This window comes from Corvus hawaiiensis, chromosome Z, assembly GCF_020740725.1.
Source record: "Corvus hawaiiensis isolate bCorHaw1 chromosome Z, bCorHaw1.pri.cur, whole genome shotgun sequence".
Taxonomy (NCBI): Eukaryota; Metazoa; Chordata; class Aves; order Passeriformes; family Corvidae; genus Corvus; species Corvus hawaiiensis.
This window is the reverse complement of record NC_063255.1, coordinates 17,104,105-17,131,556: the sequence shown is the minus strand read 5'-3', so window position 1 is coordinate 17,131,556 and position 27,452 is coordinate 17,104,105. Positions and strand designations below refer to the sequence as shown.

Below are 27,452 nucleotides of genomic sequence, written 5' to 3'. Positions count from 1 at the left end.
AAAACTTTATCCCATCTTTATATTTTCTTCAAAATAAAAAGGCATTTGTATTCTTGGAAACAGTAATAGATCCCACTCTTTTCTGAAGAAGGTATATAAACATAAATAGAGTAAAACATACAGTTCTAGGATTTAGAAAGCTAAAAGGCTTTTTTAGGACTGATTTATAAAAAGGAACAGACCCAGAGTGAACAAACTGCTTCAAGACAGGCCACTCTGACACCTCTCAGTGGTTTCAGATAGTCCATTTCTCTGTACGAGCTTCCACACTTTTGACCAGGCCTTCTCCCAAAATCTCAAAATCCTCCAGAATTGCCTCCACATTGGGAACACAAACCAGCTCGTTGTTCAGAGTTGTCACCTTCCTTCCTTTCATGCTGGCAACCTGCAGGACACAGAAAATATTGCACAAATGGGAGCACCTGCTCAGAGCTGCACTGCAACCTCTTCCAGCCCCAAGTAAGAGAAGTAAATTCCTCTCCTGCCTTGTCACATCCAAACCCTCCTACACCACTGCACCCAGTTCCACAAGTTCCACTTCTCAACACTATCAGTGCTCAATTTTAGAGCTAACAAAGTGTAAAAGTGACCCTTCCAGCCCCTTTTAGGGTTCATCCTGGAGCCACAGTCCAAAGACTGCAACGAAGTCAGGAAGCAAAGTAATGGCCAGGGGCATGGTGGGATGACAAGTGTGCATATGCATGGCAGAGCCTGTGTGAGCAGGGCACAGGAGTATGCAAAGGGGATCACAGCACAAGGCTGAGTAAGAGCTGCTTCTGCTCTTCTCTTTTGGTGGGTGTCAAGAGCTCAGGTGGGAAGATATCCTTGGCTGCAACAGCGGCAAAAACAAAGCCCTCATGTTTAATCCAGCCAGACTCAGCTCAGATGCAAGCATCTCCTCCTCTGTTTCACCAGTGTGAATAACTGAGTTTCACAACACCAGCCAGGCAGAATGGCCGATGCCCTCTGGCCGTGAAGAGAGGGGAGATAAATCACCCAGAGACTGACAGCAGAAGAGCCTGGGCTGCCAGCTCCGAGCCATGAGTAACCGGTTTCTTTGCGTCTTTCCTTCATAGAAAGCAGCATGAATCACTCCAGTGTGCCTCACACCTGGCTTAACCACGCTCTAGGGTTTGCCAGCCCACACAGTGCAGCTGGAAAACAGCTCCATGCATTGATGGGACATGGGCACTCTGCACCTGGGTTTGCCACCCTGGATTCTTGTGGGTTGGGTACTTCTGGGTAAGATCCTGAAGCCATAAGAATGGGATAGTCTATTTCCCTTCTCAGATCTGCTGATGACTGAAGGCACTGTGGTCACAGCCCTGTCTTGGTTTCTCCCCTTCTAAGATGCAACAGAAGTATTATCTCCATTTCTCAAAGGGCTTTGTGGCTGATAAGAGTTGGACAAAGCAATTACCAACAGAAAAAAGGCTTTCAGGATAAATACAAAGTTTAAAACAGAGACAAAAACTCACCTTAAAAGGCTGAGGCTGGAAGCTCAAAGGCTTCCACAAAACTGCAATTACTTCCCCACCATGCTTGTCATAGAAGAACAAGGCAAGATCATCGAAGGCATCCTGGGTAGAAAACAAACACAGGTTGAGAACAGTGACCCCCTCAGTGACAACCCACTGAGTGTCCCTCACTGTGGTCCTCCATCAGCTGACCTGGCACTACCAAGCTGTACTTCCCCAGTGTCCAGGAATCATGTCAAAGATTTCACAATCCGTGAGACAGAAAGAGGCAGGCCCTACCCAGCAGGCAGTCCTGCCACAGTACATTTCATGGCACCAAAGACAAACCCCAAACCAGAGGCCAACATCTCAAGCTCTGCAATCTTTGCAACCAAGGTATCCAAGCTCCTTCTTCCACCAGGATAAACCCCACGTGAGCTGTCAGCACACAGTGTCCAAAAAGGAAATGTAAGAGCAGAGATTTTAAGTAACACAGTGCTCTGTGGGGTGCAAAGAGATGGAAAGCTCAATGGAGGCCCTGCAGGAATCTGTCCTCCCTGCCCCTTGTGTTTCAGCAGTGGTGTCGGTGAGCATCTCCTTTGGTGGCGCTGGGCAGCAGAGATCAAAGAGAGATCTTGCACAAAGGGATGACTAAAGCCCATGGTCTGGCTTCCCCCAAACCCACACAAGCTGGATTCCTAGGGCTGCAAGGAGGCAAATGAGCATCACAGCAGAAGGAAACAATGCTGTGTGCAAGCAACTTCTCAAACACAAAAGTCTGGCCCTACAGCTCATCACCCAACATGCTGATACCAAGAGATGTGTACCCTGTAAGAAGCTGACCAAGACAGCCAAGCAGCTGCTTGCTGATACTTGTTTATCTTGGTGGAGATTAACATCAGGCAACAAGACATATTTACCAGGCTGAGAGAACAGTCCCCAGCATCAGTACAGGAGAAGCTTCTGCAGAGGGTTTCACCAGCCTTAGAACAAACTATTGCCCAAAATACAGACTCTCTGCTCCCTTTTCAGCCTTCTCCTCCATCCCCTTAGTTTCCCAGCTTTTACCAAGAGAGGTCTCTGCTGGCATCACCATATCATGAGGTTTTCATGAGGATGTGCATGAAAAGAAAATCAACATCAAAGACAAGCTTGGATGGGGCCTTGTATGGACATACCAGGATTGCAGTAGGTAAAAAAAGGTGTACTGGGTTGGTGTTATCAGTGAATCCTACAGGGCGAGGTGGCATTTTAAGAAAACAGACCTGATAAGCAAGGAGGGGTGGTGTTGTCTGCAACCTCTTCAGACAGATTTGAGTTTGGACTGTTGTTGCCCTCACAGAGGGCAACAAAATTAGGTCATCAAGATGGGAAGATCCCAAGAACTGCCAACTCACCCCACTCCATGGGCTCTCACAGGGGCAAGCCTGATCAAGGCGTTATTTCACCCAACTGTCTAGAAAAAACACTGTCTAAAAATACATTGAGAAAGAGGCAATCCACCCTGGCACTTCTATGCTGAGAGCAACAGGTTATGCCCAGAGCCCAGTCAACAGGAAAGGCTCCTCTTTTAGCCAAAGAGCAAAGAGCAGGAGGGAGGGAAGCTCAAGGATCAGCAATAAAGCTCAGGGCACGCTGACCACCAACATGCAGCTTTCCGAACCAAAGGGGAGCAGAGCATGTGTGAACCTGAAAAAGCCCAGCTCTTCTGCAGGGCGAGGTCTTCAGTGCCATGCAATGCTCCTTGTGAGAACAGCATTTTTCACAGATACATCTTGCTGGACAGAAGCCAGTAAAGTATTTGCAGCAAAGAAACCCTCCCAGGCTCAGCTAATTTCCCAATAAAACCACTGTTTGGTCTGATACCATTTTTTTCCCAGACAGCAGGGAGCAGATGGCAGATGTTAAAAGGATGGCATCCAATTCAAAATCCCAGCACTTGTCCTGCCCCCAGCATCATCCATGTGGTAGTACTTCAGGCTGGCCTACCAAGCTGTGGAGATGCCCATCCAGTTCTTGGGAAATTGCAGCACTAAAAGGGTCTGGTGTATTAGTCACTGCACTCCTGTTTGTTCAGAGGCTTAAGGAGTAAAAGCAAACAGTTCACCCTCCTTTCTACATCCCATGTTCTCTGCCCAGTGTCACTGGACTTGTTTGAGCCTGCAAACACCTTCTTCCGGCAAAAGTTTCAGAGAAAAGAGAGAAAAGGCAGGGAGTGTGTTTGTTCCCTTCTCAAGCTGCTCTTTGGTTGCAATTCAGCTTTCAAGGCCCAGGGAAGTCCCTGCCATCAGCAAAACCTACAGCTGGTTCCCACTTTGCAGAGACATGGGGACCTGCAAGCTCAGGGCTTCAGTTTAGAGAGGCCTCATTGTCCAGGGAGAAGGTGTATATGGCACCTGGAAGAAGATTAGACAGAGCTTTGTAAGAAACCATCCAGCTTAAAGGAATGACAAGGGTGGGGAAATGTAGTGAGTAAAACAATACCTGGATCTAAAATGCGATTACCAGGTTAAGCAGCTCCATCTGAAGCATGGATTTTGCAATGAGCTAAGTGTAACTTAGTTAAGTATCTACTAGTTGTTAGGCATCTACATTGTTAAGTATCTACTTGTTGCTAGTTAACTACCTACTAGTTAAGCATCTACACTGTTGTTTAGGGATAGGGGTTTTTCCATCTCACCCTTTATCCACCCATTTTTTTCACTGCTCCTACGAAGAGATTAGGACCATTGCATCACAGCTGCTGGAAGAGCCTTTTAGGGAGGTCTCCACACACAAAAATGTGTCCTACAGTAGCATTTCCTCGTTCAACAGCAGCTCAGAAGGCAAATGCATCAGTAAACATTTGCTCAGTGCTCAGAGCATTTTAAGTGCTCTTAGCAAGGAATCCACCAGTGTAAAACCCTATTATAAGCTACTTACTTCCAACAAACATTTGTGGTTAACGTTTTGAGGTCTCTGTCACCCTATTGTGACCTGCCCTGATGCTCTCAGTTATGTGACACAGAGCCTCCCCCATGAGCCAGCAGAGCAAGGAGCACTGTCCAAGTAACCCCAGGCTGGGGCTACCTCTGTGACTTTCTTTTAAAAGACAAACGAAATCCAGGTGTAAAGTTTAGGATTCAGCTGATAAAAAGGTTTCAAACTGATTTCAAACCATGCAAACTTTTCCACCTGAGAGCCACATACACACCCTTGTCCTGCAAATTGGGGCAGCAGGAAAAAAACACATAAAGGAAAGAAGCCACCCGCGTCCTCCTGGCTGCATCAGCAAACATGTCAATCCACCAAACCATTGAGAGAAAAGCCTTCTGTTACTTCCTGCAGGACAAATCCTCCAGGGCCTTTGGGAGGGCATTACCAACACAGAAGAAATGCAGCCACAAGTCCCCTGTCAGCTCTCCCCAGGAGCACACGGGGCTGATGCCTCGCTGAGCAGGTGGGCGCACACACACACACACGTGTGTATCCACCCCCAGCCCTGGGCACAGTGCTAAGGGTCTCGTAGTGGCTCTGCAGCTCTGGGAGCAGATGATTTCCTGCCACCTCTGCCCTTCCAAGGGCAAAGATCCAGACAGGAAATTTCCTACATAATATGAGAGCCCTCAGAGTTTTTTCAGCTTGTCCCTGTCTACCTGGTGTCACCACAGGAGGAGTCAGCTCTGTCAGTCAAAACAGGAAGGGAGCAGACTGACCTCGAAAGATTTCACCAATTCCAGCTACATCACATAATCCCAGCTTATATATTTTAGGAGACAGATAATTTTTATTATCATTAATTCCTTCCTAACATGAAGTAGCACATTTTTACACCATGAGAGGAAGAAAGGAAAGGGCTCCAAGTCTTCCCGATAGCTCTTGCCTTAAGGTGTAAAAAATGCAAAACATTGCTTTAGAGGGAAGGATGTTTATAGTAAAGCAGGAAGCATTTTCCTGCTCATCCACACAGAAAAGATCTCACAGGATGGGCAGCTCCTCTGCAACAAGCTCTTCCTCTGGCATGTGCAGCCCAAGAAAGCTAAATCTCAGTGAACAACAGCACATCCCATCAGTGAACTGGTGAGACCAGAGACTCAGTACGAAATGTGAGGTCTGTTCACAGCCATAACAGACAGACAGATGGACATGGCACAGGCAGCTTCACCCAGCATACCCCACCATAAGTGAACAGCTCTGGGAGGTGACCAGAGCCTTTGGCTTTTGTGAGGTCTGGAATGCAGGCAGACGGGCATGGCATGCATAGCCACAAGCCCTGTGTCCTCTGGATGGTCTCCTGAGTCCAGAGAACAGCCAAGCCACCCTGAAGCAAAAGCTGCACTGACTAAGTCTTCTCACACCACATCCCTAGCAAACATAGGGGGATTCTGCAGCTCCACAGCCACCATGACACAGACCAGCAGTCATAACAGAGACTCAACAGGAGCTTCATCTGAGACACTTAAATTCAATTTCACCTTGCTGGAGAATCCCTACCAGAAGCCAACCCAGGGTTTGCTACACAAGGTGCTCCAAACTGTAAGTAGCAGGGAGGCTGTTGATGGGCTGGTGCTCTAGAGAAGCCCTCTCTGTGGGATGTCTGGCACACAGGATCACAGAACAGGCCTTTTCTATCAGATCTGTTCTAGAATTGAAGAATTTGCTGCCTGAATCCCACAGCCAGCCTTTCATCTCTACCCAGCCTTCCAGGCACCAGAGCAACTCATGCCAGTTCCTGCAGCACATCTCCTTGAAGAAGGAAAAATTCAAGCAGGATTCTACACCTCTCATTTTCTACTCTGATTAAGCTCCCTGGAGAAGGCACACAGCAACCCTTCAGCTCCAGAGCACTACTGCCTTGCTAATCCCTTTGACTTCAGAAGAACAGGGGCAAACAGGCTGGACAGAACAGCAGATCTCCTGGTTACTAGCCCAAACACACTGGGGAAGAAGCTACTCCCTACCCCTCTCAATTCAATCAAAACACCAAGGCATTTAAATCCTGTTTCCATGTGGAAATCTCAATAAAGGGCAGATGTTTCTTTTCTGCCCACAGAAGAACACAAAATCCCACAGCATCTGTGTGGCAGATGTCTCCCTTTGTTGCTACAAACCCACGAGGGCTGCACTGTCAGCCATGGCTTCAGCCCTGTTGCTCAATTCTGTGGTTTGTGATGTTAAGAGAGAGCAAATTACTCTGAATCAAAGCCAGTCAGTTCTGTGCCCAAACTGCCTTCTCATCCAAGATCTCTCATAAAGACTCACTGCTGTCATCACGCTCCTTTCTGGCACCAACTTCTTGCAGGGTTTGGATGACCCCCAGGGCTCCCAGTCCGCAGGACAAGGAGGAGCTGAACACTACTTAGAGCAGCAAGAGCCAGGGAAGGAGAAACAAAGAGGTGCTGGAGAGGCTACCAAGCAAAGCCGAAGTCGATGAAAAGCTCCTGCCTTTAAGCAACAACATCAGTACACTGAGACATGAAGCCAGATGATTTCTGATGGATGGAGTGGCTTCTACTGACAGCTCAGCATCACCAGCTTCCAGTGGTCCTGCAGTGCAAAATCAGCTTTTGAGGCCTTCCAGCCTAACTAGATATGGTTGAGTTCTCCGAGACTGTGTGCAGCATCACCTCTGTGATTTTTCCAAGAGAAGAAACACCTGTTTGCCTAGAAAAACAGATATTCATCAGCCCCTCCAGCTCTGCCTGCTACTGATCTGGATGCTGTGAATGACAAGCAAACTGTTAGTGCAAGATACCTCCAATATGACAGCCATAAGGGAACAAACCATATCTAAGAGCTTTCGAGACAAAGAAAAGCCCCCCAGACAGGGATGCTGAGGCAATTTCAGGCTCTCTGCCCCACAGCACATTCTTCAGAGAAAGCTTCAACAAGTTCATGATCTGTTCCCTCCTAAGCACCCTCAGGTCAAAGAACAAGGGACACCAAGAGAATCAACACTGCTTCCAACAAGGCAACATGACCTTTGCTCACATCCATCTTTCTTCATTGGGATGTTGGCGTATTGGATTTAGGAGCAGCTGTAAATTTGCAACCTGATCAAACCCTATTCCAAATCTATTATAACCTGTATTAATAAAAACAGGCAGTAAAAAGCAGTAAAAATTCAGGCAGTTTGGATGTCACTATTGACTGGAGCAAGTAAATCATAATTGCCTGAGGATTAATAAAAGCTGCCTTCCAGGAAAATCTCTTCTCTACCTTTCACTTTCAGAGCCACTTACTGACATCAACTTGTCTAGATGCATGAAAGTGTCCTATAAACTCTGATGAGTTTCCTGATTGACTGCCTCAATCTACAGCCAGATCTGCTGCAAGCATTTAACAACCTTTCCAGAGAGCTCTCGCAATCACCTCATCCAACATCCTCCAGTTCCTCTTTACGCAAGCAGTCTTCCTTCTGTCAGGTTTCCACAAGGGCTGCTTAGCCCTGACCCCTTCAGAGATACAGAGGCTCTGTCCCCATGGATCTCCAGCACCTTGGCAGCTGCTGAAAGGTTCTGTTCAGCTCTAGAACCCACTTCTAGCACTGGGTGGAAAAGGATTTCAGGCTTAAAAAACTCCATCTCCTATCCACATCTATTCCTCTTGGCTGAGGTTATATGGCAGCAGGTCAAACAGTCATCACTGAAAAGGGAGGGGCTGGTCTTGACATGACTCCTCAGACCCAGACACCGGGAAGGAAAGTTAAAGAGCCAACAGTTCCAAATCTGCTTCCTGCTCCCTTTTAAAACACTTGTGAAGGATGCTTCTCCCCTTTCTTCTTGCCCCAAGAAATCCCCCAGTGTTCTCTACAACATGTCTGCAGGACCTCCAGGTCCACCTTCCTTCTCAAAGGGAGGAGAGCACTGGGCATCTCCTCTCCCACCTGTCCTTCCAGCTAAAGAAGCACTGCTTTTTGCAGGGAAATTGTGTGTCAACTTTGAGGTCTTCCTCAATTTCATGAGGACTTTCACACAACCCTGTCTCTCACTTTCCCACCACCCAAGACTGTCCCAAGCTGCTGTGGGTGACAGGAGGACTGAGCCTGCACCTTGATAGACCTGGAAGCTCTGCTGAAGCCGCAGCAGATTCCCATAGGCACAGGTTATCATGCTCTGTGGCTGGCACACAGTTGGGGGGTAACAGGGCTATGCCCAGGATGAGAAAACCTTCAAAGAAACCCTTGCAAGTTTTCTTTGCCCAACTCCTAAGGTACCTGGTTAAGGTGAAAGGGGAGCTTGAACTGAAAGGGCCCAGAATCTTCCAGCCCAAACTGAGTTTCAGTTCAGGCACCACTTTTTCAATGGTGGCCAAACATCAGGACAGGGAGGTAGGAAACCCCCATCCATGGAGACAGACGGCATTCAGCAGGACTGGGCTCTGTGCAGCCTGCTCTAACATGAAAGCTGGCTCTGTCCTGAGTGGGGAACAGGGCCAGAGACCCTCATAGCCTCCTTCCTGCCACAGTCAGCCTAGATTCCCATGCTGACAGTTCTGACACTGCTCACAGCACTCCTGTCAGTAAGGGATGATGGCACTTCCAAGTCAAGGCAGGCTTTGAGAAAAAGGCACCAAAGCCCCACCTCTCTGCACACCCAACACTAGCATTTAACCCAGCTACCACATCTGAAGTGGGAAGGGCCAAAGTGCCAGATGCTGCACATCTGCAAAGCACAGGCTGTCCAGATCCAGGGAGGATCACTGCTCTCATCCAGCACCTTGCATGTCTCCCCAGCTTGCCAAGGCTTTGGCTTGGCCTCATGGTGGAAAAGAACATGGTTGATGACTTTGGATACTGATGCTCTCCATATTCCCACATTACCAACTTCCTCTGTTATTACGCACGCAGTCAGACACAGAGAAACCACCCTGTGACCAACACTGATCCCCTGTGGCTCGCACAACCATTGGCCTCACAGCAGAAAGCCTACTGGGACCATGCCGTGGATACCTGTACATCCCCCCAGAAACTGTGTGTGGTTACTGCCCATCGTGCACACCAATCGGTGCAAGAAGCCACGAAAAGTGAATTAACTGACTGGAAACAAATGGCCTAGACACTTTTGTGCTGAATACAATGCTCTTCAGCAAAAGCTCCTGGTGGTTTGTATCTGAGCTCATTCTCACGTCACAGCAGCCCTCCCATTTCCATGGAGGAGGTGGCGCATTCATCAGGACTTCTGCTGGAGAAGCAATGTCCATCCCATGCAAACACCTAAAGATGTCACCAGCCACGTCCTGCAGTGGCAGGCAATCCAAATGCCAGAAGGGAGCTCCCCCTTGGGCACCCCCTCTGCCTCCCCAACAGGCTGTGCTTACCCTCAGGTCCTGCAGGTACAACTGCACAGGGTCATAACCCACCACAGGAAAGAGGATATTCACAGCAGAGCTGTTCTTCACCACACCACGGGAAACCGATTTCACCGGCCGGTCCACGCTCTCCAGGTGCCGAGGAATCTGGTTTGGATTCAGGTGGATCAGGACATCGTAGAAGTCCAAAGGAGGGCGGAAGACCATCTGCACGGAGAAACAAATAGTGCTACTCAATACAGGACACAAGCAAGCAGGAGAGGTAAGAAAGGTTTCCCAAGTCCTTGTTTGCACTTTGTCCCCTTCTCCTCAGAAAGCAGTAAACCAAATTTTTTGTGAGATTAATGTTAGAAGTTTGCCACAGACCCCAGGAAGCCTACTGAGTAAATGCTAGTGGGGTGGGCAGCTGAGAGGGGCAAAGAGGTGAGCTGAGGTAGATAACCGCACTGCACATGGCAGAGTCTCAGGATGAAGAGGGGAATCAAGAAGCCAGCAGGAGCTGAACAACACCCAGGGGACATAAGGAGCTGCTCAATAGTAGGACGGCCCCATCTGTCCACCAGGATTTGCCCCAGAGGACAACAGCATCTTCCATCAAGCAGATAGAGGGTGAGAGCAAAACCCTGTTAATGGAGGGCAGCAATCCCAGACACATAAATATTTGGACAGGCAGGATCTAGCTGTGGATACAGCTGTATTAAAATGGAAAAAACTTAAAACTATGTGTACATTTTCAAATGGAACAAATGATGCAGAGACATGAACAGAGGCATGGGACACTGCTCAATTCGGCACTGAAAGAAAACCCATGGCTTGGAGCTGGTTTACAACAGGGCTGGAGAGAACACACATGAAGAACATCAGTGACCAGCACTGAGTCACTCCTAGCTCTAGCCCACACAGACCACTTGTCCCACCCAGTGCCCAAGTCCATGGCTTTCTGTGTGTGCCCTGGGAGCAAACCCATGTCTGCATCTTCATGACAGCAGGCACATCCCCATGGGACCCAAATGCAAAGACAAAAAAACAACTTGGAGCACTCTCTTAGAAACAGGAGACAACTGTAGAGGAGGCAACTCCAAACTAAACTGGAAAGGCTATTCCCTCCTCCCTGCCCCAAGCTTTGCTTACAAATGCATTACCAGCCCTGGAAATGGCACCCCATGTTTATCCCTAAGGAACATCACAGGCCTGAGAGGACACTGGCACAGACCAGAGGGATTCCATGGCAATAACAAAAGTTCCCACTGCAACGGGCAAGAGGAAGGGAGACAGAAGGTGGCCCAAGGAGGCTGAGTCAAGGTGTTGGGAGGCTGCTCTTGCCAGGTGACAGCTCATTTTAGAAGCTAACCCTTCCCAGCTCACCCCAATAGTGCACCTCTTGAATTTGAGTCTTGGCCCGGCACTGTGACTGCAGCACACTGGACATGTCTCATTCCTTCACAGCCCTGTAACACACGCTGCTACTGCCTCAAGTACATCTCACCCCATAATACTTCCAGTGCAAAATGCAGCAGGACTGAAAGCAGTGTTAGTAAGTCCTTTTTATATTGCCTAGGCAGAAAAAAATCCATTCTATGTGCTGCTTTCTGGTTTTGGTTTTAGTTTGGGGTTTTTTGTCCCTAACGTGAATCTGCCGTATCTAACCACTGCTTGGCTTTTTCAGTCCTTTCACCTTCAATTTCCTGGTTCACTACTTGATACCTCAACAAACTACCCTTCAAAACACATATACCTCCCTTTAAAGGGCAAATGAACATGTCTACATCTACATGTCTCAAGTCCACCGCAGTAATGAATGTTTTAGTTTACTTAAAAAATAAAACCACTGAGAAACTGAAAAGGGTTAAACTACATAGAGCTTTACTACTCCACTCAAACCAAAATAACATTGTCCTGGAGTGCCTGGTACTGTCCTGCCAAAACCTCCAACACCCTGAGCTTGGTTAGACTTGAGCACACAAGCCAGATTTGCACAGCTACTCCAAAACAGAGTCTCCCAGAGGAACCATTTGATCCAGTCATGGACATACTACAACTGGTTTGGCACAGGAATATGGTGGGTGTTCTCATGTTCCAAGAAAACCAGAGAATAAACTTGTCCTAGTCACCCCAAGCTGCAGTGCAGAGACGGGTCCCCCAGAAGCAGGGTGGCACAGAGGGACATCAGCCTGCCTCCTCCCATCCTTGCAGCTCTACATACCAGGGCAACCACATGGCCACAGCCTGAAACCTCCTAGTACATCCCAGTGACCACCACCACAGTCCAGTCTGCTTGGCCAGAGCCTGAAAACCCTTGTGCTGCTGCTCCAGGGGGTTACCTTCATATCCTGGTCGCTGAGTGGGTCCATGAGCTGCTCCTCCAGGACACGGAGAGACTCCAAGGCAAGTAGGACAAGGCGCTGCAGGATCTGGGGAGGGAAGGAAGTCAGAGGGTGAAACTTGGCAGTCCTGGATGTAACAGAGACTCCACTCCCTCAGAGGGCTGCCAGAGCTGGCTCCAGCACTGGGAACAGGGAACTGCCCCAAGCCAGCAGCCACCAGAGGCAAGCTGACAAAGGGCATAGCTCACCTGTGCTGAGGGGCGCTCCCGGGTCCACATGGAGCTCCACTGGTCTTTGGGGGTGGCCAGGAACATGACAGGGAGGCGAGAGCGAGCTGCTATAAACTTGTTCTTGATCTCTGTGCAGACAGAGTCTGGAGAGGGCAGGCAGACAGGTGAGATGCTCTGCCCCATCCACAGCCCTCCACCCTCATCACCCCCATCACAGCCAGGAAATGGCAGCACAGCAGGATTTATCCCCTCCCACCCTCTGATCCCACAATACGCATGCAACCAGAGCTCCTTCACCTCGGGCTTGCTCCTCACTCTCATTAGATGGACCTTTGCTCTAAACCCACTCAGGCGGGCTCAAGCATGGCAGGTACTGGAACTGACACAAGCTGGAAACTCACATTGTAAGCTAGTGACAGTTTGTATTATTCAAATAGTGTTCTATCTTTTGTCTTTTATTTCCCCTCAAATGGGGAAATAAATAGCTCTTTAGTTCCTTAAAATAAGCTGGAGGGCACTTTGGAAAATACCAGTTTTCAAAACCCAATTCTCTCCCAAACACCTTTACCTTTTTTTTATAAATCTGCTTTAAAAGCTGGGTGTAACTATCTCCCCCACCCCATGACTTTGCAGAGTCAAGACAATCCCATGGGCTCTTGTGGCTCCAGCATGTATCCAAAAGACAATCAACAGACAAAACACTAGAGGGCAGGAACAGAGGGCTTCAAAGACACCACCACATGCAACACCACCCACGCTTGTCACAGATTTCAACAAGACCAGAAGGAGCAGAGCATCATCACTGAGATCCACCTTCTCAGAGGCAGGCAAGAAAAAAAACAAAAAAAAACCACACATGGCACAACCAAACCCATCCTGTAGGCAAGTTAAACATGACAGGACAGGAGTAAAGGAGTGGAAAATCTCCTTGCCCCCAGCACAAGCTATGATGCCTTCCTGTATCCAGGAGATCTGGAGCCAGGCACTGACTGAGGAGGGCTCAAGAATCTCATGTTGCAGCTCTCCTAGCTGCTGCCTGCTCACCTGTGAGGCCAGTGTTTAGGTTGACAATCAGAGGGTTGTTTTTCCAGTCAAAGGTTGCCAGCAAGTTGAGGAAGCGCAGGAACCCCACCTGTGGAGAGCTGCAGGCAGGACAAAACAGTTCAACATCAGCATTTGCTCTCCTGGCAGCAAGAAGGGCTGCACTTGGGGCTGACTTAGTGGATGCCCAAACCACATGCAACCCAAGAAGAGATGTCTGTAGTGGGAAAGGGAAGTCCAGAATGAGTTTGAGACACTTCCTCTTCTCCAAATCTCCAGGAAAAGTCTTTCCCCCCTTGTTCCCCACTTCTCAGGAAAAAGAAACCAGCAGAATGTGAATCATTGCCCCCCCGCAGCTGCCCCATCTCCTGATGCTCTTCCCATCCAGACTCCTGGGTCTGGAGCAAGGAGGAGGTGGAGAGAAGGCTGCTCCCATCTCTGGTGCAGGTCTGAACACCAGCCAAGTTCCCAGTGTGCCTCTTTCTCTGCAACACAACACATGCACAAAGCCAGACAGCTGGGAAGATGGGGATTCTGTTATTTTAGGAGACAAGAGAGCATTCTAGGCATCAGACTGCTGTTCCTGCTACTTTGGGAAAGGAAACTCTACCCCGAGTGCAGGGCAGAGTAACCTTTTGACTCCACACAGAACAAAAACATTTCCTTTAACTTCATTTCACTTCCTCTGGGCCCCACAACATCTGTCTGCCAGGGACCAGCAAGCAATTGGTTCTCTGGGGTTATCTACCAACACACTGTTCCAATCAGCTTTCAGGGGCCGACCCCTCATCCTTCCTTTGGAAGCCTCCTCCAGGAAGAAGGGAGGCTGGAGGTGCCAGCACCCCTACAATCCTTCCCAGGGAACCCAGGAGCCCCAGCATGCTGGTAGCCACAACACAGCCCTCACCCTGCTTCTCCTGGCCATCACCCCCAAAATGAGAGGCCTCACCAGTCCTCCAGAAGGCACAAGACACCCTGCAGGTGCACCCAGCACCTAGAGGCCACAAGGACACTCACTCCCGCCCTTACCTGCTTTCCCCCTTTCTCTGCAGTGCACAGGGCAGGGAAAGCCACAGCCCTGCAGTGCTAAGTGTCTCCATCTCCTCTGGCAACTCCCAACAGGACTTCGGACAGTGTTTTGGCAGTACAGGGGCCTCATGCTCCCTGCTATGAACTCTCCCAACACCTCCTGCCTGAGCAGCATCCCACCCTTCCTCCATCCCAGGTAATGAAAGGGACTAAATCCTCATCGGGCCAGCCTGGGCTCCTCATCCTCACCTGGGTGGTGTGAACGGGGCTGGGTGGAGGAAGAGAAATGCCACAAGGAGGTCCACACACTCCTCAGAGATGCTGTCACTCAGGAGCTGGGCACTGATCCAGCGCTTGGCCAGCCGGGAAGTGCTGCCGAACACAGGGTGCTGCTGCTGGAGCCTGTGAGGAGGGAGACATGCCACTGCTCAGCCCATGCATCCCAGGACCCACAACAGCCTCTTGGCATTTGGCAAGAAAGAAGAGAGGAGCAAAAATCTGCAAGGAACACTTACACAGCATCACAAGCACAGGGACTTTCAGCAGGTGCTGAGATTTTGGGGGGAAGAAGGGAAAAAGCTGCCTCATGCTCCTCTCTAACCATGCTGCTTCTTAGTACTTGTTTCCCCACACCAGTGAACTCAGGGTGACAACTTGTGCCACGCACACCCACACCCATCCCTTAATCCTTCTGGAGAGCCTCTCACAAGGTTGGCTGAAGAGCCACTTCCCACAGCAAGCTCCTCTACCCACCATCTCCCTCCAGCATCCACAGGCACCTCCATGCTGGTTTCAGCCACATCCCACATTCTGACCCCCTCAGGCACCTTCTGCCTCACTTACCCATGCAGAGAGCTGGTTAGATAGGGCAGATGCAAAGTCTCCAGCTCCAGCTGCCGAGATTCCTCTGTGTCCTGGTACTTCAGCATCCCTTCTGGGGTGACCACTTCCTTCAAAATCAGGGGCTCCCGGTGGTAGGCTACTTGGAGACGGAAAACGTAGCCATCCTGAGATGGGAGCACAAGGCAAAGTCAGGCTTGGTGGTGACACAATCAGCATGGTGTGTGTTATGCTGACCCTCAGGGATACAAGAGCAGCATCCTGACATCAGTGCAGTCTCACCACACTCTTTCCTAGGCCCACCATCCAAATACTGGTTTTGTCCAGTGGGACCACTGCCACAGCCCCCCCCCCCCCCCCTCAGTAAGGTCAGGCCTGGAAAAGGTTCCAGGGACCCCCCTACCTTGTACACGTCGGTGTGGGTGACTGCAGGCCTGCAAACCAGCTGGTGCTGCTGCCGGAGGAGCTCAGCCAGCTGGAGGTGGAAAGCGGCCTTGATGCGCTTGATAGCTCCTTTGTCCTGTGGCCACTGGCCACTGCCTTCCATGTGGCAGATGACTGGGAAAGAAGGGATAGCAGGAAGTCAGTGAGTCCCACACAGAAATAAGGCGTTGGATAGGGGTGTCTGGAACTACAGGTTATGGCAGGAGGGCAGGAGGAGCCACGGTTCTGTTCCTGCCTGCAGCACACCAACACAGCAATAACAGAGCCAGCATCACTGCTTGCCTCCACTTCCCTCCACTGGATCATCTCCCACTCACATCTCTCCCCACTTACCCTTCAAAGGGGTTATGTAGGCTGGGCAGGGCTTCTCCTCTGAAGGAAGCAGCAAGTGCTTGCTTTTATTATGGAAGGAGTAAATCGGCTTCATAGGAATGGGAGGAAAGACCTGAAAGAGAATAGCCACCCAGCAACTGAGAACAGGGAGCAGAAACCTCTTGACAATGTGTTTCCCCTCACCCAAACCTCCCACACCAGCAAAGCCCTCCAATACAGAGGATTTGGTCAGCTTGTGCACAGCTAACACAAAGGACAAACAGCAAAGAAGAGGCCCCACATCGCCCCAAGGGCTCTCAGGAGCCACAAAACCAGTGAGTGACCCATTCTCTCGGTCCTCCCTCACGCCAGGGTACACCCCAGCTCGCTGCAGACCCCCATGCATGGCCATGCCCCGGGACACTCACATCTGTGTAGCGGAAGGCTGGATGGACACCCTGCACAGCCGTCACAGTCAGCGGCAGCTCCTTCAGGTTCCAAAGCTTGCGGCTCAGGTCATTGTAGGAGCAGACGACGCTGACCATGGCCTCCTCGCCCGTTCCCGATGCCTGCAGACACAGGGAGCCTCTCCATGCACCTCTACTGCTCCTGCACTCAGCTCACCTCCCTCATGGGCTGGCATCACAGCCAAGCTCTGAGGAGCCAGCACTGCTACCCCAGGGAGCAGCTTCTGGCAAGAGCACTCAGCAAAATGGGGAGGTCAGAAAGAGAGGAAAGACAAGGGCAAGGCTGGATGTGACTCCCCAGCAGCCACAGGCATCCTAGAGGCTGCATTTCCAGTGGCAAATACAATTATTTCTTTTGCAAAACACTAAAGCAGCACCAAGAGCTGTACTGCCAGCAATCGCTATAATAAAGGAGAAGCCAAGAATGATCTGGGAATAAAGAGATCACACATTGGCAAGGTGAGAGCCCTGCCACTGTCTCCCCAGCAGTTACCATGACGTCAACAGAGGCAGCAGTTAACAGAAAACTCCACTGACTACATCCTTAGCCAGGGCAGAGCTCTGGAGCATGGCAAAAGCAAAGACAGAAAACATTCAGAGCATCACAAGAGCCTTGTGGAGGGCAGATGAGAAGCACCAAAAGGAGAATTGGTGCTGCCCTCCCTGCTTCCACCTCCCTAGATAACAGCAGAGGAGCTTGAACAGGGAGGACACACTGGTGACACCAAACCACCCAGCTCAGAGGCAGCTGAGAGCCACACAAGGAGCCAACCCGCCTGGAGTTTTCTGACCCTGGGCTCTCCGGCGGAGCAGCAGCACCCTCTGTGGGGTGTGCCACAAACAGCAAACCCCGGCCTGCCTGTGGCTGCACCCTTCCTCTGCCTTTATCCCCTCCATCCTCGCACTGCTGGCTCCCCAGGCTGACTGCACACAAACAGCTGGAAGACTAGACACCCCTGTACCCACCACCCCACACTCAACAGCAACTTTCTACTTTGTTCCTCAAGGACTGGCAACAATGGGACTCCTAAGCACCCCTCAAGCTCCAGGAAAGTGCATCCCCTGTCAGACTGGGGTGTAACAGCCCTGCTAACCCCAGACCAGCTTGAAAGGACACAGCACACAGACCTTCCTGCCTCACCACACAACAGGCTGTGAAAATCAGCATCTCATCCCAAATCTGACACACAACTCTGCCCAGACTGCAATTGGTCCTGGCACAGGACATTCTTTCCATCAAATGTGCACCCCTTAGATCTTAAAAAGAGGAAAGGAAACAATTTCTTCTTCCATCCGACAACCAGGTAAAGAGCTGGTTGTACAAAAAAGACCAACTAAGTGTGCCAAAGTGCTGATGGCTCATCTCCAGACTTTAATTTCACAAGCTGGAAAGCAGAAGTTGTAAGGAGGGACATTTCCCAGCCTCCAAGACACATCTTTTCTGTCTAAAAGTGGAGTTTCTTTGTTTCAGCTGCACATTCAGACAGAGTACAATCTAGCACTTCGCAATATGCCAGGAAAGATCCTTTTCAGGGGTTTCCCAGATGGACCTAAGGGATGGGAGCATAGAATTGTCTGGCCCATGTCCTGCAGGATGCAGTACCTCAAAGGTGCAGCCAGAGGAGCACTGTGCGACAGCAATATATCCTCAGACATCTGGACAGAGGGGCAGAAGCAGAGAGAATAGGACAATGGGATGCTTGCAGGGGAAAATGAGGTGTGGGGAGTGCTAAAGCAAGAGGATTTCAGCAGTTATGCCTTGGCTGCCATAAAAGACTTGGTAGATCCTTACCCTTACTACATTCTCCTGGGAACCACCCAGCTGCCTCAGGGCCACTAAAATGACCTTCCTTACAGCCCTCCCCTCACTGCTCTTCCTGGAAAAAGCTCCAGCCCCACTGGGAGACCAATCATACCTCTTTCCCAGTCCTGATCACAGATTCCAGCAGGGCTCCTGTGTAGCAGATGGAAGACTCAGGAATGTCCGCATGCCTGCGTGTGAAAAGACAACAGAGCATTAAAGCTATGACATGCCAGCCCATCGATCCTATCGACACTGCATGGGTCAGCCCAAGGATGAGAAATCCCTCTCTAAACAAAGGTCCTGGTGAAAAGACAGATCTCTGTGCATTCCTCCCTTGCCCAAGTAATCCACCCAAAGCAGAATAGTAACTTGTGCAGCTTCACAGGATGCAAAGCCAAGTGTGCTGCCTTCCCTCACAAGACCCATCCTCAGGTCAGGATAAAGAGGCACAGGCAAACCCTCCTTTGTGTGGAAGAGGGCCTCACTTTTGGCAGATGGTATAAACTGCAGCAGAGAGGCTTTCCAATGCCATAGGGAGGACCCTCTTGTGAACCACTACAAGGTCACAGAGGATTTCATGAAAACGTCCTCCAAGGTCCAGACAGCTTCTCTTCCAGCTCTGACAAGCATCCCAGCACCCCATCTGCATGTTCATGTTGCCTCCTTGCCCTTAGCATCACCTCCAGCAGAGGCTACAGCACCAGGTGCTCATCCTCCCCATCCACTCTTGGGAAGCGGCTCACAACATCAGGACAACTAAAATGACTTCCAGACCTTACAAATCCGAAACACCTCACAAAGCATGAAGCTGACAATGGGGTCACCAGGGACAGGACACACAGCAGGAGAGCAACAGTGACCCACAGCTGCTGCTCAGTGCAACTTACAGCTTCAGCAGGTGCCGGATGATCTGCTCAGGAATGAGGCGCTTCTGGCAGACTGCGCTGGCCTCCCACACCACCGCCTCACAGATGCTGCCATCCTGGAACCGACGCAGCTCCGACTTCTCTCCCCAGAAGGTCCGGAACTCCAAGGCCTGTGGGGGCACATTGACCAAGCCAGACCAGGGACACACGTCATTTCTGGGCCAGACAAAACCCTCCCACGATCACCAGCCAGCCTCAGAGCTGTCTGCAACCACAGCACAGCACCAGCTTTGCTCTTACTCAGCACAAGCAGGGCTCCCCTCACCTCGGGGTGATCAGCCTGCGGACCCTTCTCCAGGGTGCTGGCAGCAAACTCTGGGACAAACAGGAGCCCAAACGTCAGGGGCCCAACATCCTTGTGTTTTGGGGGCTCAGCATCAATTGGCCACTGTGGAAAAATGAGGAACATGAAGCACAAGGAGAGATGAGGCTTGTGGAGGAGCAGCTTCTGGGATACTGGGATGTTAGATGAACCTCCTGCTATGTTCTCCCAGGTGCCCAGACAAGCACAGACAGGTAAAGCCTTATTTAACAGGTCTCTGCAATGAAAACAAAAGCAGTCTTCACCCTGCCCCATTACTGGACCAGGACTCGTGCCCAGACTAAGCCACACAGCTGCATCCCACAGCCCAGTGCAGAGCCTCAGGTTCTGTATTCCCAACAAAGGGAACAAGCCTGTCTCCTTCCCCAGTGAGCTGGGATGCCCTCCCTGTGCTCTGTAGTGCAACAAGAGACACTCAAGACCCCACAAGCTGCAAAGGATGCAGTGTCATTACCAAGCTGCATTACCTCAGAGATCTGGGGCATGGAGTGAGCCACAAGCTGTGCTCTCCCAGACAGACCACGTGCCAGCAGTGAGACAACGAAGGGCAGGGCCGCAGCCACGTAGTTCCCACCCCGATCCATCAGCTCATTCAGCAGCTGCATCTTCTTGCAAGTACCCTGAAGCTTGGAAACATGCTTCAGGCTATGGAGAAGAAGAGAAGCTGGTCACCTACCTCTGCCAGCAAATCCTTTCTGAGAGAGGGATATGTTAAGAGGATGGATAAAGTGGGGAACTGAGGGCCCTAACCCAGGATGGCTGCTACAATAATGCACTTTGGCATCTCAGGAGATGCTGGTCACCGTTTCCAAGGCTTGCTACCCTCCTTCTGGGAAGCTATCTAGGCAGTAAAAGTGGAACAGCCCAGTGCAAGGAGGTACCAGTGTCCATCTCAGAGCTTAGCAGGGCCACCTCCCACCAGGTAAGTCCAAATCTACCCCAGCACAAAGCCAGAAGCAGCTCACTCCTCTCTGAACAGGCTCCCTCAGTACCACTCCACCAACACACTGAGACTCACTGGAAGACGTGGTCAAAGGTCCTGAGCATTGGCTTTGGGGTCATGAGCAGCACCTGAAAGCCATCCACCATCCGGTCATCCAAAATCTCCATAGAGTGCTTGGCTTCAAACTGGACCTAAGCCAGGAGGGAAGGCAGTGCAGGAGCATGAATGCAAAGGGGGAAGGAAAGCAAATCCCTCCAGCAGTGGTCACTTGTGCTCCCCCATCAACCAGGGCCAGCCCAGTTCCATGGTCAGCAGCTTACTCAGATCCCAGTCTCTGTTCTTAGCATGAAGCCAAGTCACAAGCAGCTCTTGCTGCTGGCCAGACAGTCCCTTCTTAATATCCCTGCCATCAAGGTGGGGTTCTTTTCTCCTTTAGAACAGTTACATCTGCTAAACAGCTGCTTGGCTTCACACAAAGGTGCACACAAAGAGGGAAACAACCTAGCCACATCACTCCAGCAAGACTAGCAAGGCAGCAGTACATCTAAGTCTCCAAATTCACTTCCAGTCTTCAAAGCTGTAGATGGTAAAAGCTTAAAAAGCCACAGTGAACACCCTTCCCTGGTCCTACATCCTCCTCAAAGACATCTAACCACTCTCTGCCTGTCAGAGCTCACTCCTAAGACAGCACCTCAAGGAGCCACCACAACCTGCACAGTACCTGGTGGTATTTGCTGGCAGTCATATCAGCACAGAGATTCACCAGTCCAGAGGGATCCACAAAGACCACTTCAAATGCCTGGTGGAAATCATCCAGAACAGGCTGGAAAAGCAAACATGGTCCTTAGTACTCAGCACATCACAGACACCAAGACACCCCAACATCGTTGCCATTTGCCATCCCTGCAACAGGCACATCCCTGCCCCAGAGCAGTGACAGTACAGATGGACACAGGCATGAGACCGCCCCCAGAGGGCTGCTTACCAGGGAGGGATCAGCATCCTTGGCTAGGCTGATCCCTGTCACGCTCAGGTCAGTGGTGGCTGTGGGCAGACAGGAAGGAACAAGTCACACCACCATCCACATCTCTCCCCCTGGTGACAGTGGCACAGTTATGTGTCAATATCACCAAGGTCTCACAACATCAACAGTGCTACAATATAATGCCAGCCTCCACCTCATGATGGGACTTACCCACCCTCCTGCAAGCTGCATCATCCAGCCCTGCTCTGCTGGCTCATCCCCTCCCGTCCATCCCTCCCACATGGGCTTAGCACAAGAGAAAGAAAAACCACAATGGCCTCTCTGCCTCTTCCCCTACTGTGTTCAGGCTTTGTGCAGAGACACCAACCTTTCCCAGTCCAGAGAGGCCCCTGGAAACTCACCCAGGAATTGCAGAGTGCTTCTCAACACTTGGTACCCACTCATCATCTTGACGATCTTGCGCTTCATCAGCAGGTAAGCAACAAGCATGGAGACCAAGAAGCCACTGAAGCACCCCAAGCCCTGTGAAAACAGAGGTACCACAACTCCATTACAATCCACGGGTTAGGATGGGGCCTCCATGAAACCCTAACACAGGTCAAAGCAAAGCTACAAGCCACCACCCCATGCACCAGGACCAAACCACCACCTTTTCCAGCCTAGGAAGGACAGCAGGCCAAAGGCAGGTTAGCCCGGAAAGCACAGCCTCCCCTGGCACAGGACATACCTTGCAGAGCTGCCGCTGGTTCAGCCAAACTTTGAGGAGGGCCAGGCCATCCTTCATGCCTGGGAAGTCCGTGGCTGCGTTAGACAAGAAATGCAGGTGGGAGAGCATCACTGTGTCACAGAGGATGGAGTTGTTGTAGTGCGGGGTCGGTGGCTCAGTGGCTCCTGTGTGGGCAGATGACAGCACGTTGGACCCAATCACCAACCGCCTGCCCAGAGAAAAGGGCTGCAGCAAACCCACCCGAAGGCACTGGGTGCAGTCTCTGCCTGAAACAAACAGCCTCATGTTCCCCCAGCCCCAGGCCCTACCTTCTTTGGGGGTGCTCTGCTCCATGAACCAGGTGGTCCGGACATTGTTCTTGCTGGGATGGAAGCGGCTGGGTTTGAAGAGACCCGAGTCGGGACAAGCATGGAGTCGGACAGTGACCATCTTCTCATCCTTGCCTGTAAGCACCCGGGGGAAGATGTGCAGGAGGAAGAGATGTCAGAAATTAAACTGGAAAAACACAGAGCATGCCCAGCCTGGGCAAAGGAAAAAGCTCCTTCCCAGCAAAGTTCTGCAGCAGTGGAAATCACCTCAGAGCACAGAGTGACTACATCCCAGAGCCAATGATGACCTTGAGGCCACACTGTTCATATCGCAGTCCCATCTTCCTCCCCATTGGCCAGCCTGGCACCCCCGCCTGCCCTCGCCCTGTCATGCCACGTCTGTCCCAGACCCCAATCCACTAACTCCTGGAGGCTGTGGGAACAAGCAGGCCCCAGCAGCCCATGCATCCCACATCATCCCATCAGGGAAGAGCCAGGCTGCACACAGGTTCCTGGGGAAGGCAAGAGGACGGTGGGGAACAGGGCTGGGAAGAGCAGGGAGGATGGGCAGTGCAGGACACAGACGTGTTTTGTAGGGTTTACTTTTTTACTCCTTGAAGTACCCAGAGGATGTGCCAGCCAGTGAGGCCAAGGCTGGGGTGCCCAGCCAAGCTGCAGAGGAGGACTGGGAAGGGGAGAGACCCTGAGGACTAGACTCTGGATGAAGGGAGAAAACAACTGAGAAGCACCCAAAATTTATCATCAGTTGTGTCATACATGAAATCCCTAATTGTGCTTCGTCTTTGCATATTAAGTGCTTTAATTAATTAATTCTGAGTTAAATATTTTAAATGTAAAAATCAGCCCAGGTACAAAAATCAAGTTCCATTATCAGTGTTTTCAATTGTTCAAAGTAGTTTATTAAGAGAGTTGCACCCTTCCCAGTTAAAAATCCCCAACTTATGCTCCCTTATCAAACTTCAAACCACCTGTACACCATAAGAGTTATCTTTCCTGTGTTTACTGTATACTTTTACAAGTGTTTTAAGATGTGTTGGATGTATTTTAGTATTTTTTTAGGTGTTTTTACTTGCACTTTGGCTCCAAGGACTAACTCCAAAAACCCCAGTTCTAATAGCCAGCAGCTATTTTTAGCCCTGTAGCCGTTAACCCTGTCGGCAAGCTCCGTGGCAACCTGAATTTTAATAAAGGCATTTTAGCACCCTTATCTCAACTAATACCACCCCTTTGACAACGATGAGCCATTGGCGGACGGAGATGATCTATCAAAGGGAAAGCACCAATCACTTTAAACCAAAGGGGCGGGCTGGGGCGGAGCAAAGGCACTATAAAACACCGAGACAGGCTCCAAAAAGAGAGACGAGAGGATCCCCTGCAGGCTAGCTGTGGTGGACATCTAGTGCTGGGTATTAGAAGCCTTACTCCTATTAAGGAGCCTTTAGTAATTTTTTTTACTTTTGGACCAGCCAAAAGTCAGCCCAGCACTGCAAGTTCTTTTTTTCTACCTGAGGTCCAGTGCTGTCTCAGCCAGAAGATCTCAAATCCCTGTGTTCCTGGGGCATACCATCTATCAAGCCATAGCATCCCAAATTTTTATATTTTTCTAATTTCTGTAATTTTTCAATTTTTCTGTTTTCAATAAATTATTTTAATTTTTATTTAACTAAGAGTTGTCTCATTTCTCACAAGTTGTGATGGCAGCCCCAGACTGATCTCTCCCCAAAGGGTCACTAAATGGTACGAGACCGAGACCACCACCACCACCCTCCACCCAACACCAGTATCCAGTCACACTCCACACCAGAGCAAGGGTCAAGTCCCACCTTGAGGCCTCAGGAGCAGAATGGGCTTCAGATGGTTGCTGTTCATGTAGGCAAACCTCACACTGCCAAAGAGCTTCTCCTTGGACAAATGCTGGGCAATGTGGGCCAGGTAGAGGGCTCTCTTCCGGTGGTAGCGTTGATTCAGGTTATCTTTGTCCTGGAAGATTTCCTGGGAAGAGAGGAACGGGGCAGTGCCACCTCACCTGCCTGCTGAGCTCAGTTCAGTCCAAGGCACCTCACCACTCACAGCTCTCCCTGGCCCCACAAGCAGCCCTGTCTCAGCACCAAGGAGCTCCAAGTCGGTCGGGAGCTTGCTGCTGGCTCACCAGGCTCCAGGACTGCAGGAGATGAGCAGTCACACAGCCAAACAGGGTGTGCTTGGTCTCAAGCTTTTCTTATAAGCAAGTCTGGGCAGCAAGGGGAGGTTACCAGCCTCCAAACATCTCCCTCCCTGTAACACTGTCTTGGGAGCTGGGACAGAAATGCAATGGGGTACAAAACCAGACAGCATGCATCTCCCTGGCAATGTTCAGTCCAGGCAGAGAGAAGGAAGATGCTGATGAAGAACTAAGATCAAACAGCTGCAAGCTCTGATAGAGCAAGAGACCAGACCACACTCCCCAGCTCCTCAAGGAAGTCACGCTGCATGTCCAGATGCTGCCACCTCACTGAGGAATGGAGAGGGCAAGGGTCACAGAGGACAGGAGGGGACACAGCTCCAGGAGGCCCCAGGCCATTTAGGTGGTGGCATGGCCAGACTCACCCGTGGCATGGTCACTGCAACGTCCACATTGATCTCTGGCCTAACACAGGTGCCCAGCAGGTAACTGCCCACCACCTTCAGCTCGGCTGGGGGCACGAAGTGGAACCTGCCCTTCACACTGAACGGCACTTGCAGGAACGGGACCTTCACATCCTTGGAAAGCCAGGCCTGGTCAGTGAGCTGGGAACAGACAGGACACACAAAATGCTCTAAGCATCAACAACAGCAGATGTGCGGGGACCAAGACCCCACTTCCCGCACAGCTGCACCCAGAGCTTAAAGACAGTGTCCCCCTTTTTCCTCCAAGAAAAAGCAAAGTATTTTTTTTTCAGAGAGAAAGTCCATGAGGAGCTCTGCTTGCAGAGCAACAGCAGAGCCTGCTCCTGCTCCATACAGGACAGGGGTCTTGCCACCTCTTCCATCACTGTGGAACATACTTCAGTTTCTGGGGTCTCTGGGATGGTGCTCAGCAGGCTGTTAATTTCATGGAGGAAGGCATCAATCTTCTTCTTCTTGGTCTCCTTCAACGTCACCTCCTTCAAAAGCTCTTCGATCTGTAGGGGGAAAGGGGACCCTCAAAGGCAGCTGCAACACTGTAATTGCTCTTGCCTTTTACCTTGTCCTTCAGCACCAACCAGGAGTGTGGTGCAAAGAGCAGCTGGTCAGCTAGGGAACACACCAGTTTTGTCTCCACAAACCCTACCTGGAGCTGGCAGTTTGATCAGTTCCTGCCATTTCCTGTGAGTTCTGGATTGCAATCATCTCCATCCCAACCAAGGTCCAGGCAAAAAACCCTGATGTAATTCACACATGCATAGCTCTCAGGAAGGCTGTTTATATAACGGAGAATCAGCTGCAGGAAACAACCACGCAGGTTCCCACCACAAACCAGGCCCTAGAGATCCTGCCACTGACACCAGCAAGTAGCCAGGAGATCAAAGCTGTTCCTCGTAAAAATCACCAATGTTAGAACCACCTGAGGGACAGGATGCCATCCAGAGGGACCTGGACAAGCTCAAGGAGTGGGCCCATGAGAATCTCATGAGGTTCAACAACAGCCTGTGCTAGGGCTACACCTGGTTCGTGGGATGAACAGACCCAGAGCAGCCCTGCCCAGAAGGACTTGGGGGTGCTGTGGGTGAGAGGCTGGACATGCCCCGGCCATGGCACTCACAGCCCAGGGAGCCAAACGTGTCCTGGGCTGCATCCAGAGCCCCGTGGGCAGCAGGGGAGGGAGGGGATTGTGCCCCTCTGCTCCGCTCTGCTGAGACCCACCTGGAGCACTGCATCCAGCTCTGGGGTCCCAGCACAGGAGGGACAGGGACCTGCTGGAGCCAGTACAGAGGAGGCCACAGAAGATGATCAGAGGGATGGAGGATGCCTCCTATGAGGAAAGGCTGAAAGCATTGGGGTCATTCAGCCTGCAGAAACAAAGGCTCTTAGGAGACTTATTGCAGCCTTCCAGTACCTGAAAGGGCTATAAAAGGGCTGGAAAGGAACTTTTTACGAAGGCATACAGTGATAGGAAAAGGGGCAGTGGCTTTGAACTGAAAGTGAGTAGGTTTAGATTAAAAACTGGGACGAAATTTTTCCCTGTAAAGGGTGGCGAGGCACTGGCATGGGTTGCCCAGAGAAGCTGTGGATGCCGCACTTTTAAAGTGTTCAAGGCCAGGCTGGATGGGGCTCTGAGCAACCTGGTCTAGTGGAAGGTGTGGCGGGGGAGGGGGGGTTGAAACTAGGTGATCTTTAAGGCCCCTTCAAGCCAACCTGTTCTATGTTTCTATGACCTAGTTACAGCTGATCTTCACCTAACACAGCTTGATAACCCAGGTCATCTCCGAGTCCGGGTCCCGCAGCCCCCCGTGCTCCCCTCGCGGGGCCCTCCAGGCTGACCTGAAGGCGCAGCAAGCTGGAGTGGAACAGATCCTCCGTCTCCTTCAGCTGGGTCAGCTCCTCGCTGGTCGGTGGCTTGTAGAGCTCGGCGCGGCTCAGCTTGGCCGGCTGCGGAGCTGCGGCTGTCGGGGCAGCCCTCTTCCCCCGCCGCGCCGCACCCCCGGCGGGGGGCTCTGGACCCTGCTCCGCCTCCTCCGCCGCCTCCGGAGAGCCCTGCGGGGAGAACACAGCACAGCATAGCATAGCATAGTATGGCTTGGCTTGGCTTGGCTCGGCTCGGTTTGGTTCAGATTATCCCCGCGGCCGCCCCCGGCCCGGACCCGCCGCCTCTCACCGCCATGACCGCCGCCCACGTGGACCCCCGTCACCACGTGCGGCGCCGCGCGCCCCGCCGGCCGCCGTGCGCCGCTCCCTATTGGCCGCGCGCGGCAGCGCGGCGCTTCCCATTGGCCCCGCCGCCCGCGTCCCGCCCACGGGGGCGTGTCCGCCGCGCCGCTCTGCTTC

At 51.3% G+C, this 27,452-nt stretch overlaps 1 protein-coding gene across 3 annotated transcripts; it reads right to left on the bottom strand.

Annotated features, from left to right (window-relative positions):
- On the bottom strand, nucleotides 1-27,306 carry NOL6 (nucleolar protein 6). Of its 3 annotated transcripts, XM_048291923.1 has the most exons (26): nucleotides 27,283-27,306; nucleotides 26,949-27,161; nucleotides 25,493-25,609; nucleotides 25,056-25,235; nucleotides 24,293-24,461; nucleotides 22,449-22,583; nucleotides 22,141-22,304; nucleotides 21,815-21,935; nucleotides 21,414-21,472; nucleotides 21,150-21,251; nucleotides 20,504-20,619; nucleotides 19,953-20,130; nucleotides 19,429-19,551; nucleotides 19,125-19,273; nucleotides 18,350-18,425; nucleotides 16,395-16,535; nucleotides 15,988-16,099; nucleotides 15,614-15,768; nucleotides 15,214-15,377; nucleotides 14,620-14,772; nucleotides 13,345-13,442; nucleotides 12,319-12,443; nucleotides 12,068-12,157; nucleotides 9,756-9,953; nucleotides 1,479-1,580; nucleotides 1-385 (listed from the first exon to the last, which is right to left on the bottom strand). In XM_048291923.1, the coding sequence occupies exons 1-26, from the start codon at nucleotides 27,286-27,288 to the stop codon at nucleotides 236-238; spliced, it is 3,396 nt and encodes a 1,131-aa protein (XP_048147880.1). In that variant the 5' UTR covers nucleotides 27,289-27,306; the 3' UTR covers nucleotides 1-235. The 3 variants fall into 3 exon arrangements, with proteins under 3 accessions (XP_048147880.1, XP_048147879.1, XP_048147881.1); XM_048291922.1 differs by lacking the exon at nucleotides 27,283-27,306 and having other exon boundaries at nucleotides 26,949-27,241; XM_048291924.1 differs by lacking the exons at nucleotides 25,493-25,609; nucleotides 27,283-27,306 and having other exon boundaries at nucleotides 26,949-27,241.
- Nucleotides 27,307-27,452: the final 146 nt, after the last annotated feature.

Excerpts from the sequence above, each read along its gene's own strand:
- NOL6 (XM_048291922.1), bottom strand. The coding sequence starts at position 27,191 with ATGCTATGCTGTGCTGTGTTCTCCCCGCAGGGCTCTCCGGAGGCGGCG. Across the intron at positions 19,274-19,428 it reads CGCAGGCTGATCACCCCGAG|GCCTTGGAGTTCCGGACCTT; the intron begins GTGAGGGGAGCC and ends GTGCCCCCACAG. Across the intron at positions 12,444-13,344 it reads CCTAAACACTGGCCTCACAG|ACTCTGTCTGCACAGAGATC; the intron begins GTGAGCAGGCAG and ends TGCCCTCTCCAG.